Here is a 14,865-nt window from a genome sequence, read left to right on the forward strand (position 1 = left end):
ATCTTTACAAAAACTACATAACTTAAAATGCTAAAATACAAAAAAGAAAGTCATTTACTTTATACTTATGAATTTACACATCAGAAAATATAGATGCATGGATGCATAGAAGAGAATAAAACACATTCAAATAGATAGGCTCACAAAATGTAATAAATACACTCACTGGCCACTTTATTAGGTACACCATGCTAGTAAGGGGTTGGACCCCCTTTTGCCTTCAGAACTGCCTCAATTCTTCGTGGCAGAGATTCAACAAGGTGCTGGAAGCATTCCTCAGAGATTTTGGACCATATTGACATGATGGCATCACACAGTTGGCGCAGATTTGTCGGCTGCACATCCCTGATGCGAATCTCCCGTTCCACCACATCCCAAAGATGCTCTATTGGATTGAGATCTGGTGACTGAGGAGGCCATTTGAGTACAGTAAACTCATTGTCATGTTCAAGAAACCAATCTGAGATGATTCGAGCTTTATGACATGGCGCATTATCCTGCTGAAAGTAGCCATCAGATGTTGGGTACATTGTGGTCATAAAGGGATGGACATGGTCAGCAACAATACTCAGGTAGGCTGTGGCGTTGCAACGATGCTCAATTGGTACCAAGGGGCCCAAAGAGTGCCCAGAAAAAATTCCCCACACCATGACACCACCACCACCAGCCTGAACCGTTGATACAAGGCAGGATGGATCCATGCTTTCATGTTGTTTACGCCAAATTCTGACCCTACCATCCGAATGTCGCAGCAGAAATCGAGACTCATCAGACCAGGCAACGTTTTTCCAATCTTCTACTGTCCAATTTCGATGAGCTTGTGCAAATTGTAGCCTCAGTTTCCTGTTCTTAGCTGAGAGGAGTGGTACCCAGTGTGGTCTTCTGCTGCTGTAGCCCATCTGCCTCAAAGTTCGACGCACTGTGCGTTCAGAGATGCTCTTCTGCCTACCTTGGTTGTAACGGGTGGCAATTTGAGTCACTGTTGCCTTTCTATCAGCTCGAACCAGTCTGCCCATTCTCCTCTGACCTCTGGCATCAACATGGCATTTCCGGCCACAGAACTGCCGCTCACTGGATTTTTTTTCTTTTTCGGACCATTCTCTGTAAACCCTAGAGATGGTTGTGCGTGAAAATCCCAGTAGATCAGCAGTTTCTGAAATTCTCAGACCAGCCCTTCTGGCACCAACAATCATGCCACGTTCAAAGGCACTCAAATCACCTTTCTTCCCCATACTGATGCTCGGTTTGAACTGCAGGAGATTGTCTTGACCATGTCTACATGCCTAAATGCACTGAGTTGCCGCCATGTGATTGGCTGATTAGAAATTAAGTCTTAACACACAGTTGGACAGGTGTACCTAATAAAGTGGCCAGTGAGTGTATATCCAGTGCTGTTTATAACTGATTATATGTTTATAGTATCTTAGAAATTAAATTTTATGAATATAGAAGCTATTATCACATTATTTTTCCAATATCAGAATAAACAAATTTTCTGCGTTCTATCTAAATTGTGTTTTAACACGTCTTTATATTTTTTTCACTCAGAAATTGAGAAAGGTGGATGCGGGGATCCTGGAATTCCTGTTTATGGTAAAAGAAACGGCAGCAGCTTTGCGCATGGAGACATATTAACGTTTGAGTGTCTGTCTGCTTTTGAACTTGTTGGAGAAAAAACAATCACATGTCAACAAAATAACCAGTGGTCTGGAAATAAGCCCAGTTGTGTTTGTAAGTGGCTTTAAAGTATTTGTAAAAAAAAAAAGTATAATGATAAAACAATTCTATTCTATAAAGTACACATATAAAATAATATAACAAAATATATATCAATTTCAATTTAGAGAACTTTTAAATCTCATCCTACATTTTAGCCATGGACATTGAGATGATTTTTCAAGCAAACATGGTTACAATCACAATACATGTAGCCATATAAATAAATTGCCATCAAAACAGCAAACAAAGATATAACATAGAAGATACAACTGTAATACATACGCATATACAAACATACATACAGTATGTATATAGAGTGGGGATCATAAGTATTTGATACAGCGCCCACCTGCAAAGAATGGAGAGGTCTGTAATTTTTATAGTAGGTACACTTCAACTGTGACTGACATAATCTAAAAATGAAAACTAGAAAAAATCACATTGTATGATTTTTAATTAATAAAATTGCATTTTATTGCATGAAGTAAGTATTTGATCACCTTTTCTGTAAAGGGGACACGACAACTGCACCATATTGAAGGGAGGATGGATGGGGTCATGTATCACAAGATTTTGGCCAACAACCTCCTTACCTCAATAAGAGCATTGAAGATCGGTCATGGCTGGGTCTCCCAGGATGAAAACGACCAGAAAAAAAACAGGTGTTGTGGCAAATAAGGAGTGGTTCCATTAAAAGGGTACTGGAGTTGACTAGCCTGTCTCCATACCTGAATCCAAAAGAAAATCTTTTAAGGGAACTGAAGCTCAATGATGACAGGCAACAGTCCCAAAATGCAACACATCTAGAGAAGATTTGTATGGAGGAGTGGGCCAAAATCCCTTCTGCAGTGTGTGCAAACCTGGTCAAGAACTAGATGAAATGTGTGACCTCTGTAAGGTTTGTGTACCAAATGTTAAGCTCTGTTATTCTAATATATATATATATATATATATATATATATATATTAGTGTAATGACAAAAAAAATTTTTTTATGAAACCATGTGCAATGGAGGAACTTTTATGGGTTATTTAAGAATAAGTATTGCTTTTTTTTGTTTTTTTTAAAAAAAAGTTCCCCCTTTCATTCAAATGAAATAAGGCAAAAATTGTTTTTTCCCCCCAAAAAAGGACATGCAATTTTGTATTATTGAAACGATAATAGTAATAACTAAGCAACTTTTATTATTAGTTTTTTAACAAATACGGTATAAAACAGTTAATTATAAGTACAATATGTACAAAAGAAGTGTTTAAAAATTATTTTTTCCTATGAATTTTAGATTCAAAAATTCAATTTCTTTCAATTTCGCATGTAGTTCCTCCATCAGTTTTACAGCACGTTCAGCATTTTGGTTAGATCTGGGAATGTCAATTAATGACTCCTCGACCAACCAGTGCGCCTTCAAACACTTAATTGCTTTCTTCTTCTGCCTTCGCCGTTTCTCGCTGTTGAACAGAAAACTGAAGTTTCCAAGAATTTGGCAGTTCGTTGGCGTCCGCGTGAGATTGGAGAGCTTTTCAACATATGGAATACTTGGATCCCTTTTATGTTGAGAATAGGAGGGCAGATTCCTCGTCCAGATAGACCTGTTTGCCTTTACACTGTTGCTGGAATTTCTAGAAGACATTTTCTGAATGACCTGTCCTGCACTTCTTGATCGTAAAACTTGAAGCTTTGCACTGAAAATGAAATGATAATACTAAATTATAAAATATTTTAAAATATTCCAGAATGTTCTAGATGTGAATAAAATACCACTTTTTGTTACAACTTAGAAAGATATTTTCTTTATAGATTTAAATTAAAACACGAAAAATCTTTTTTTTTTAAATTTTGAAATGAAGAAGGGGGAACTTTTTTGAATATTTTACAAATTTGATGATACTAATGTCATTTGTATGGAGTTGTTCCACCAATGTAAGGGGTTATATTTTCGTTTTGCAAAATTTTTGAAATAGTCATCACCCTAATATATATATATATATATATATATATATATACACAAAGTATATATATACACTGCTCAAAAAATAAAGGGAAAACAACAGAACATAACTCCAAGTAAATCAAGCTTCTTTGAAAGCAAACTGTCCACTTAGGAAGCAACACTGATTGACAAACAATTTCACATGCTGTTGTGCAAATGGAATAGACAACAGATGGAAATTATTGGCAATTATCAAGACACCCTCAATAAAGGAGTGGTTCTGCAGGTCGGGACCACACACCACATTATCAATGATAATGCTTTCTGGCTGATGTTTTGGTCACTTTTGAATGTTGGTTGTGCTTTCACACTCGTGGTAGCATGAGATGGACTCTACAACCCAGACAAGTGGCTCAGGTAGTTAGCTCATCCAGGATGGCACATCAATGTGAGCTGTGGCAAGAAGGTTTACTGTGGCTGTCAGCGCAGTGTCCAGAGGCTGGAAATGCGAGCTGTGGCAAGAAGGTTTACTGTGGCTGTCAGCGCAGTGTCCAGAGGCTGGAAGCACTACCAGGAGACAGGCCAGTACACCAGGAGATGTGGAGGGGGCCATAGGAGGGCAACAATCCAGCAGCAGGACCGCTACCTCAGCCTTTGTGCAAGGAGGAACAGGAGGAGCACTGCCAGAGCCCTGCACAATGAACTCCAGCAGGCCACAAATGTGCGTTGCTGCGCTTGCCAGCCTAAGACCAACGATCAAAAAATGGCCAAGGACGATCCTGCACGATTAGCGATACCCGGTGGGGGGACCGGTCACTGATGGATGTCACACACAGCGAGATCGCTGGAGAGATCGCTGATGTGTCACAAAATCAGTGATCTCGCTAGCGATCTCGCTGTGTTTGATGGGGCCCTAAGCTCTGCTGCATCTCCATCAGAGAACAAAGAATTTATATGAGTAAGCAGCTCAGTAAGTGATACATACCTGAAATCAGGCTTTCTTTTTGTTATGGTGCTATCAAATTATATAGCAAAACCTGCTCATGGATTTCCTTTAAGTGCAGTTTCATTATATATATCTTATACAATATTTTACAATTTATTTTTCTTCTATGCTTCTAATACTATGTTTTTAACCCTCTACCCCAGTTTCATGCTTCTTTAACTTTACCACACCTTCTGGGATCATCCTTTCACCAAACTACCCTGATGAGTATGGAAACAACATGAACTGTGTGTGGTTAATAATATCTGAGCCAGGGAGCAGGATTCATCTGATCTTTAATGACTTTGATGTGGAGCCACAGTTTGATTATGTTGCTGTAAAGGATGAGGGAATTGCAGATTTACCTGCCCTTGGAACATTTTCTGGGAATGAAGTGCCTTCTCAAATTGCCAGCAACAGTCATATTGTGCGCTTAGAATTTCAGTCCGATCATTCAACAACTGGTAGAGGCTTCAATATAACCTATACTAGTAAGTATCAATATATGCTTTCTCTGATCCTTAGAATTGTGTTATATGTGTACTGTATATACATTTCCTCCAAGGCATTTTCCCATTCCAAAAAATAGTATTGCTAGAATACGAAATGACATTCTAACCAGAGGAGGTCCTCTCAGCTGCTCTCCTGCCCACTAACACTCATGACACTATAGCACAGAGCATAACTGATTTCAAGTAGTAAAACTTTTCAGCTGTACTCGCATAGAGAGAACATGCTTATGGCTAAAAACCGCTGTGTGACTGAATGGCTGTACTACTCTAACTCCTTCATTAGGAATAATTTCATTTTGCAAGGAAACATCTGTTTGGCCTGCAAAATTGCATGACTAATCACGACAGCCATGCTGGTTCAGGGGTCAAACAGCTGTTTTCTTGTGAAATTAAAGGGAACTTATCTTTAAAATTCCCAATATTAAATTCCTGCTAGCATATTATCTGCCTATGAAGTAGAATAGTGATGGCTTGTTTAATGTGCCTCTGCATCATGGCATAACTCTAAAAATTATCTTTATTCGCTGCACACTTGCATGATACTCAGTGTTGAGAGTCCAATGGGCCTGTCCTGATGAACCACATGACTGTAGCAAGCCAGCTAACTCAACCCTTCTGTGTTTGATGGGCTGGGCTCGTGAGTTCACAGCAGGTGCTAAGTTTGTACAGATATACAAAGTATACATATATTTGTATAAGACAAGAGACATGTCGCTATCCCCTCTCTATTAATTATTTCAGGAAAGTCACCAGTGTCTCACTCCATATAACAGCACACATATGAATACCAGTGTATTCACTAAACCACTTACTTAAACAGTAACATGAAATAAAAATTTTTTAGCTACAGTTTAAAATCATATACTGTATGTCTTTATACATCAATTAAGGAATTTTCTCCTAAGACCTTGTGGGGGCATCACAACACACTAGGAGACCCCAATCAGAGGACAATAAAACTTTCACTCCTTAGCAATGAACTGGTCCAATATTTATGTTTATCCCTCTCCCATAATGATAGCTCTGCTTCAGGTCGCTTGTCTTATCTATAGCATTTTTTCTGTGCTGTGTTGTGCATAAATATGTGATTCTTCAGATTTTGTACTAGTCAATGCCTGATGAAGAAACCTGAGTAGTCTCGAAAGCTTCCAATTTGTTACCATCTTTTCAGTTAGCCATTAAAAGGTATCAACCACTGAGGACTCTCAATTCTGAATATTCTTTTTTCACATAAAACACATTAATTTTCCTATCACCCATAGAAAAAAGGTATTTTGTCACTTTAACCAAAAGGTAAACAATGTAAAAAAGATTGCTGTAATAAGGTAGTGATAATATGTGTATTATTAATTACTGATAGCTTATTAATCAATGCATCAATATATTTAGAAAATGGATCTACAGGTCACTGATAAGGATGTTTTCCTGCTTTTTATAAAAAAAAATTAAATAATGCATTCATCTATTTTCCCAGCCTTTGGTCAAAATGAATGTCACGATCCAGGGATCCCCATAAATGGAAAAAGGTTTGGTGACAGATTTCTTCTTGGAAGCTCTGTTACTTTTCATTGTGATGAAGGTTTCATTAAAACACAAGGGTCTGAGTCTATCACTTGTATTATCCAAGATGGCAATGTTGTGTGGAGCTCTAATGTTCCAAGATGTGAAGGTAAGATTTTACTACCATACCTATGTGCTTGTTCAATGTTGTATTTAAAAAACAGTTTTTTCTTCTTCTATAAACCATTAGATTTAATTTAGCTCAAAAAACTAAAATTGCACAAACATGTTACACAGAGAAACATTGATGGTCTAGAAAAGGAGAATATTAATTCAAAGATAGCAATATATTCATACGCTTTCATGATGAATAACTGAAAAATGCCACAACAATAATCTCCAATATTGCAGCATTTTTATTAAGAAGGTACTTTCTCAGACCTACCCTACATCAGGATAGCTGCCAGGTTATCTTTAAATTTAGAATTACTAATTTAAGAATTTTTATTCTTTAGCTCCATGTGGTGGACACTTAACAGCATCAAGTGGAATTATCCTTCCTCCAGGCTGGCCTGGGTACTACAAGGATTCATTAAACTGTGAATGGGTAATTGAAGCAGGCACTGGACATACGGTTAAAATTACTTTTGAAAGGTAAGTCAGCTTATTGTCTAGTCACCTCAATACACACACATGTCAAAGGTTATGTAGTCAAGACTATTGAAGAATATGGAAGAGAGCAGAAATGATGAGTTCTCATGGTAGTTTTTTTTCTAACAGGATTTCAACCACTTTGTCTTTTTTACATTGTCCTTTTTTAGTTTGTCCTTAAAGAGGACAAGTCACTAGGTCACAAGTGTCCAGGTATTTTTCATATTTATCTTTTATTCCCGCTGCTACCTTGACTATTTCATGATTTATTTTCTAATCCATCATACCGATCTAGAAAGTTGGGCCTTTTTATTTGATGATAAAATGTATGGTCTTTAACAAGGTGGCATTGCTTACAGGTTTGTCTATGGGTACGTCTTCAGACAGCTCTGTATTATTATTGAGTGATATTTCTTCATATATTGGGAACCATATGATGGATTTAAAAAATATATATATATATATATATATATATATATATATATATATATCAGAATGTACAAGGGAACAGTGGGGAAAAAATGAAAGCAAAAACTTGCCACTTTTTACCTGATGAAGGGATATATTCACATGACTTTTTTTAGTTTGATTCCACCTAGAAACCTCTTGTAAAAGTGCCTGAAAAGTGCTTCATAAAGTGAACATAGTGTACAGCAATTTAAAAAAATGTAAAAAAAAAGAAAACGCCGTTTTTGTAAGGACGCTCCATACGTTAAAGCAAGAGTAAAAGATGACAGCAAATGTAAAAACATTTGAGAAAAATGCCAGTGAAGCTGCTTTAGATAGTGGCTTCAACTTAAAGGTAGTTTCAGCTGAAAAGTGCACATACCCCAAGGATAAATGGTGCTTCTCACAAAATTAGAAAATAATCAAAAAGTTAATTTATTTCAGTTCGTCAATACAAAAAGTGAAACTCATATATTATATAGAGTCATTACAAACAGAGTGATCTATTTCAAATGTTTATTTCTGTTAATGTTGATGATTATGGCTTACAGCAAATGAAAACCCAAAAGTCATTATCTCAGTAAATCAGAATACTTTATAACACCAGCTTGAAAAAAATTTTAAAATCCAAAATGTTGGCCTACTGAACTGTATGTTCAGTAAATGCACTCAATTTTTATTCAGGGCTCCTTTTGCATCAATTACTGCATCACTATGGCATGGCATGAAGGTGATCAGCCTATGGCACAGGTAAGGTGTTATGAAAGCACAGGTTGCTTTGATAGCAACTTTCAGTTCATCTGCATTGTTGGGTCTGGTGTCTCTCATCTTTCTCTTGCCAATACTCCATAGATTCTCTATGGGGTTAAGATCAGGCGAGTTTGCTAGCCACTCAAGCACAGTGATACTATTGTTTTTAAACCAGGTATTGGTATTTTTGGCAGTGTAGAAAGGTGCCAAGTCCTGCTGGAGAATGAAATTTCCATCTCCAAAAATCTTGTCAGCAGAGGGAAGCATGAAGTTCTCTAGAATTTCCTGACAAACATCTGCGCTGACTTTGGTCTTGATAAAGCACAGTGGGCCTAAACCAGCAGATGACATGGGTCCCCAAACCATCACTGATTGTGGAAACTTCACACTATACCTCAAGCAGCTTGAGTTGTGTGCCTATCCACTCTTTCTCCAGATTCTGGGACCTTAATTTCCAAATGATATTCAAAATTTACTTCAATCTGAAAATGACACCTTGAACCACTGAGCAACAGTCCAGTTCTTTTTCTCCTTGGCCCAGGTAAGCAGCTTCTGGTATTGGAAATTGGTAATGAGTGGCTTGACATAAGGAATGTGACACTTGCAGCCCATGTCCTGGATACATCTGCTTGTTGTGGCTCTTGAAGAAATAACTCCAGTAGCAGTCCACTCCTTGTGAATCTTGCCTGAATTTTTGAATGCCCTTTTCTTAGCAAACATTTCAAGGCTGCAGTTATCCCTGTTGCTTGTGCACTTTTTTCTACCACACCTTTTAATTCCACTCAACTTTCCATTAATATGCTTGGATACAACACTCTGTGAGTAGCCAGCTTCTTTGGCAATGACCTTTTGTGGCTTACCCTCCTTGTGAAGTGTGTCAATGACTGCCTTCTGGACATCTGTCAAATCAGCAGTCTTCCCCATGATTGTGGAGACTTCTGAAACAAACTAAGGGACCTTTTTAAATGCTTAGGAAGCCTTTGCAGGTGTTTTTTATTAATTATTCTAATTTACTGAGTTTTCCTTGGCTGTAAGCCATAATCATCAACATTAACATAAATAAACACCTGAAATAGATCACTATGGTTGTAATGACTCTATATAATATACGAGTTTCACTTTTTGTATTGAAGAACTGAAATAAATCAACATTTTGATAATCTATTTATTTTGTGAGAAGTACCTGTATATGCACATGTTAATTACAGTATGTACAGTTGTGGCCAAAAGTATTTACACCCCTGCAATTCTGTCAGATAATACTCAGTTTCTTTCTGAAAATGATTGCAAACACAAATTCTTTGGTATTATTATCTTCATTTAATTTGTCTTAAATGAAAAAACACAAAAGAGAATGAAGCAAAAAGCAAAACATTGATCATTTCACACAAAACTCCAAAAATGGGCCAGACAAAAGTATTGGCACCCTCAGCCTAATACTTGGTTGCACAACCTTTACCCAAAATAACTGCGACCAACCGCTTACGGTAACCATCAATGAGTTTCCTTCAATGCTCTGCTGGAATTTTAGACTATTCTTCTTTGGCAAACTGCTCCAGGTCCCTGATATTTGAAGGGTGCCTTCTCCAAACTGCCATTTTTTGATCTCTCCACAGGTGTTCTATGGGGTTCAGGTCTGGACTCATTGCTGGCCACCTTAGAAGTCTCCAGTGCTTTCTCTCAAACCATTTTCTAGTGCTTTTTGAAGTGTGTTTTGGGTCATTGTCCTGCTGGAAGACTCATGACCTCTGAGGGAGACCCAGCTTTCTCACACTGGGCCCTACATTATGCTGCAAAATTTGTTGGTAGTCTTCAGACTTCATAATGCCATGCACACGGTAAAACAGTCCAGTGCCAGGGGCATCAAAGCAACCCCAAAACATCAGGGAACCTCCACCATGTTTGACTGTAGGGACCGTGTTTTTTTCTTTGAATGCCTCTTTTTTTCTCCTGTAAACTCTATGTTGATGCCTTTGCCCAAAAAGCTCTACTTTTGTCTCATCTGACCAGAGAACATTCTTCCAAAACTTTTTAGGCTTTTTCAGGTAAGTTTTGGCAAACTCCAGCCTGGCTTTTTTATGTCTCGGGGTAAGAAGTGGGGTCTTCCTGGGTCTCCTACCATACAGTCCCTTTTCATTCAGACGCCGACAGATAGTACGGGTTTACACTGTTGTACCCTCGAACTGCAGGGCAGCTTGAACTTGTTTGGATGTTAGTCGAGGTTCTTTATCCAACATCTGCAGAATCTTGCGTTGAAATCTCTTGTCAATTTTTCTTTTCCGTCCACATCTAGGGAGGTTAGCCACAGTGCCATGGGCTTTAAACTTCTTGATGACACTGCGCACGGTAGACACAGGAACATTCAGGTCTTTGGAGATGGACTTGTAGCCTTGAGATTGCTCATGCTTCCTCACAATTTGGTTTCTCAAGTCCTCAGACAGTTCTTTGGTCTTCTTTCTTTTCTCCATGCTCAATGTGGTACACACAAGGACACAGGACAGAGGTTGAGTCAACTTTAATCCATGTCAACTGGCTGCAAGTGTGATTTAGTTATTGCCAGCATCTGTTAGGTGCCACAGGTAAGTTACAGGTGCTGTTAATTACACAAATTAGAGAAGCATCACATGATTTTTCGAACAGTGCCAATACTTTTGTCCACCCTCTTTTTTATGTTTGGTGTGGAATTATATCAAATTTGGCTTTAGGACAATTCTTTTTGTGTTTTTTCATTTAAGACAAATTAAATGAAGATAACAATAATAAAGAATTTGTGTTTGCAATCATTTTCAGGAAAAAACTGAGTATTATCTGACAGAATTCCAGGGGTGTCAATACTTTTGGCCACAACTGTATGTTGGAGAGGTTGTGTGAGCAGCAGGCAGCAGTAATGGAGTACCAGCTGCATCAGGCGCAAGCAAGTTGCACTGCATGCCGTTCACACTTCACCACCACTGAGTGGGCCTCTGTGAAGGACATCTGCCACGTTTTGCGTGCCTTCGATGATTCCATGTGGATGGTGAGTGCAGATGATGCACTAGTCAGCATGACTATCCCCCTTATCTGCCTGCTTGAAAAAACACTGCAAGCATTAAGGGAGGAGGGTGTGGAAGAGGTGGAGGATGAGGAGTCACAAATGCCATCTGCTTCTGGACAGTCTGCGCAACATGGATCCTCACAAAGGCCTAGGCAGGGGACACTTTGAGAGAAGGATGAGGAGGAGTCAATGGAGGAGGAAGACATCTGTCCAGAGGAGGGAGGTACACAATGCTCTAGTCGTCAATATGTAGAGCGAGGGTGGGGTGATGCAGAGCAGGCAGAGATGACGCCTCAAGCAGGGGACAGCGTTTCTTGGCCAGTTGGCAGTCTGCAGCACATGGCTGATTTCATGCTGCAGTTCCTGAGAAACGACCGCCGCATCACCCACATTCTCAACATGGCTGATTATTGGGTGTTCACCCTCCTCTGTCACAAATGTCTACACCATCACAGATGGCTCCAGTCAGCAGGAGACAACGTTTCCGTCAGATGGTGACAGACTACATGTCTTGCCCTGTCAGTGTACTCCCAGACGGCTCTTCCCACTTCAAGTTTTGGGTCTCTAAGCTGGATACATGGCCAGAGCTCAGCCAGTATGCATTGGAGGTGCTGGCTTGCCCTGCTGCCAGTGTATTATCGGAACGAGTCTTTAGTGCCGCAGGTGGTGTACTAACAGACCGTCGCATTCCGACTATCCTCCGATAATGTTGACCGGCTTACTTTTCTGAAAATTAACAAGGCCTGGATCTCGCAGGAATTTGCCAGTCCTCTTCCAGATTAAATAATTGGTTGGCAACAGTATCCAGGTCGCCTGTTGTGTTCATGTTTCTACCACCTGAACTGTAATCCCTGGGCCACACAACCAGTTGCTGCTCATAAGTGCCATCTGCACAGTTAACACATGCTCCATAGTTATTGGGGTTCAGTAACGTCAGCTGATCCCCTGCTATGTGTCTGGCAATTTCTACTGCTCTGTCCACATTCACACTACTACAGATATTACACTTGCTCCAATTAGGCCTCTGGCTACACTGTTTCTACTGTAATCCCTGGGCTCCAACACCGCCAGTTGCTGCTCAGAAGTGTCTTTGGCACAGGTACTCCCTCCTGCCCAGCCTGGTTCCAGCACACCAGCTGTTTCTGGGTACTGTCAACGACACTTTGCCTCCAATACATTGTACTGTCGTGTTGTGGTCGGGTTAGCCGACTCTATGGTGCCTGCAGTTTAGGTGCTTCCTATGTGAGCTCCAGGATCTGGCAATGAAGGCTGGTTCCATAGTGCCAATAGGACAAGCTCCCCCTGTAGGACTGTGGGTTTCGGTAACTTCGGCCGGCTCGCGGCCTTGCAACTTTTTTCATGTGTACCTTCTACTGCCTATCTGAATTCCAGTACCATTAGCTGGGTCTTTGGAAGTCAATCTTGAATATGTCCCCCTGGGTTCCAGTAATGTCAGCTGGTTCCAGGCAGAGCCTTTGGCTTAGGTGCCTCCTTCTCGGTATCTGAGTTCCACCAAAGTCTGCTGGTCCTTGGTAGTGCTTTCTGGCACAGGTAACTCCTGCTTAGTAACCGGGTTCCAGTACCATCAGCTGGTCTTCGGTAGTTCCATTGGCTCTTGTACCTTCGGCTACCCATCCAGGTTACAGTACCATCAGCTGGTTCTCAGCAGTTCCTCAGCCTTCTTGTACCTTTTGCTACATTTCCAAGATGACGACCCTGAAGACCACCCCGAAGAAGACCAAGAAGATGACCCTGAAGAGGATGATGAAGGAGAAAGTGTGGGAGAAGTAAAAAAGAAGGTGAAGAGCATGGAAGTAGTGAAACATAAATATCTGACAAAATATAAAAAAGCTTAACATAGTCAATATCTTTGTAACTCCGAACGTCTTAAAAAATAATTAATTCCTGCTATTCCATTTGATTGGGCTAAACCTCTATGCCTTTAATGTCTCCTCCACCTCCCGCAATACATTATACATTATTCTTAGTTGTTTTCCTTCATGTACAATTAACCTACAAGGAAAGTAAGGGTTTATTTTCATTCCGATATTTGTGTCCCATTGACTTGCATTGGTTTCCGGTATCGGAATCGGCGATATCCGATATTTTGGGGGTATCGGTCCGATCCAATCCGATATTTCCCGATATCAGAAGGTATCGCTCAACACTATTCACGACTTTTCCCTACTTTTCCCTATAGTCGGCCGATTTCGTTCGACTCGACTTTTGAGAAAGTCGGGTTTCATGAAACCCAACTCGACCCTAAAAAAGGCAAAGTCGCTCATCTCTATAATTAAATGTTCATCTCAGTAGTCAGTCTAAAATTTTAGTTCAATGTGTATGACTTGTAAATCAATCAGTATACTGCAGTGATAGAGTTAACCATGATATTGGCCAGCATGTCTGTTTACATTTTTTTTCTTGAAACTTGCGTTAACAATTTTCTGCTCCTTGAATCTTTAGAGCTTAGATTTATGACAGATGATGAAGCACGAAATCATTCTCTACTGGCTATCTTTTTTTTTATAACCAACGAGATGACACCCTCTCTTGATACAATATAACACTGTTCAGTGAATACTATTCAGATTTGTCTGTAGTGATGTTAACCTCTTGAACTATAAAACCAAAACATTGTACAATATTCTACTTGTCAGGACAGATTAATAAAAAGATGTGGATTTCAAAATGGATAAAAGTCAAGTAATCGTAATCTTGATTAATTTACTTATAAATTGGATTTGTCATGAAAAATAATTTCAAAGCATGTGAAGATAGTGAATATAGACAAAAATGACAGCCTGCTTCTGAATTGTAATCACTGAACTTGGCTAAGGCAATTAGAGCAGCTATTTCTAGCTATCAATGGAAGTACACATAGGACAAAAATACATTTTTTGTTCCTGATGTAGTATGTCATTAGTTCATGAATTAGTCTTCCAGCTATCAAGATTTTTTTGCTTGTGTGTGTGGTGTATGTCTGAGTGTATGCTTGCTTGCTGCAAACTGAGATTCTTATTTGGCTTTTATCTTAACCCCTTAACCCCTTAGTGACTACTAATACAGCTTTTCACTGACCTGCATTATAAGAGGCTAGCATCCTCTGACAGGTGACAATCCAGCAGCTGTCAGCTGTACACTATACAGTATGTAACGTTGAATTCCACCTGGTGGGTAGGTCACATATGATGCGATGTTCCGGAAGGTGGAATCGGTGCTCCAGAGCTGCAATGCGCGATCTTGCAATGCTGGAACACGTGAGCGCACTCTATACGGACCTTGTCCAGCAGTGCATCAAGATCTGGATAGTCCCTCAAAAAATTCTGCATGACCAAGT

General features: G+C 39.5%; 1 protein-coding gene across 3 annotated transcripts in view; it reads left to right on the top strand.

The window, feature by feature from the left end:
- CSMD1 (CUB and Sushi multiple domains 1) overlaps positions 1–14,865 on the top strand; it is a 2,734,739-nt gene that overhangs the window by 1,992,095 nt on the left and 727,779 nt on the right. For all 3 annotated transcript variants that reach the window (XM_073589180.1, XM_073589181.1, XM_073589182.1), the window contains exons 13-16: positions 1,549–1,731; positions 4,799–5,125; positions 6,621–6,815; positions 7,162–7,300. In XM_073589180.1, the coding sequence (XP_073445281.1) occupies positions 1,549–1,731; positions 4,799–5,125; positions 6,621–6,815; positions 7,162–7,300 (844 nt within the window). The remainder of the gene's footprint in view (positions 1–1,548; positions 1,732–4,798; positions 5,126–6,620; positions 6,816–7,161; positions 7,301–14,865) is intronic.

Source organism: Dendrobates tinctorius, unplaced genomic scaffold (genome assembly GCF_039654945.1).
Source record: "Dendrobates tinctorius isolate UK_male_01 unplaced genomic scaffold, ASM3965494v1 ptg000107l, whole genome shotgun sequence".
NCBI lineage: Eukaryota > Metazoa > Chordata > Amphibia > Anura > Dendrobatidae > Dendrobates > Dendrobates tinctorius.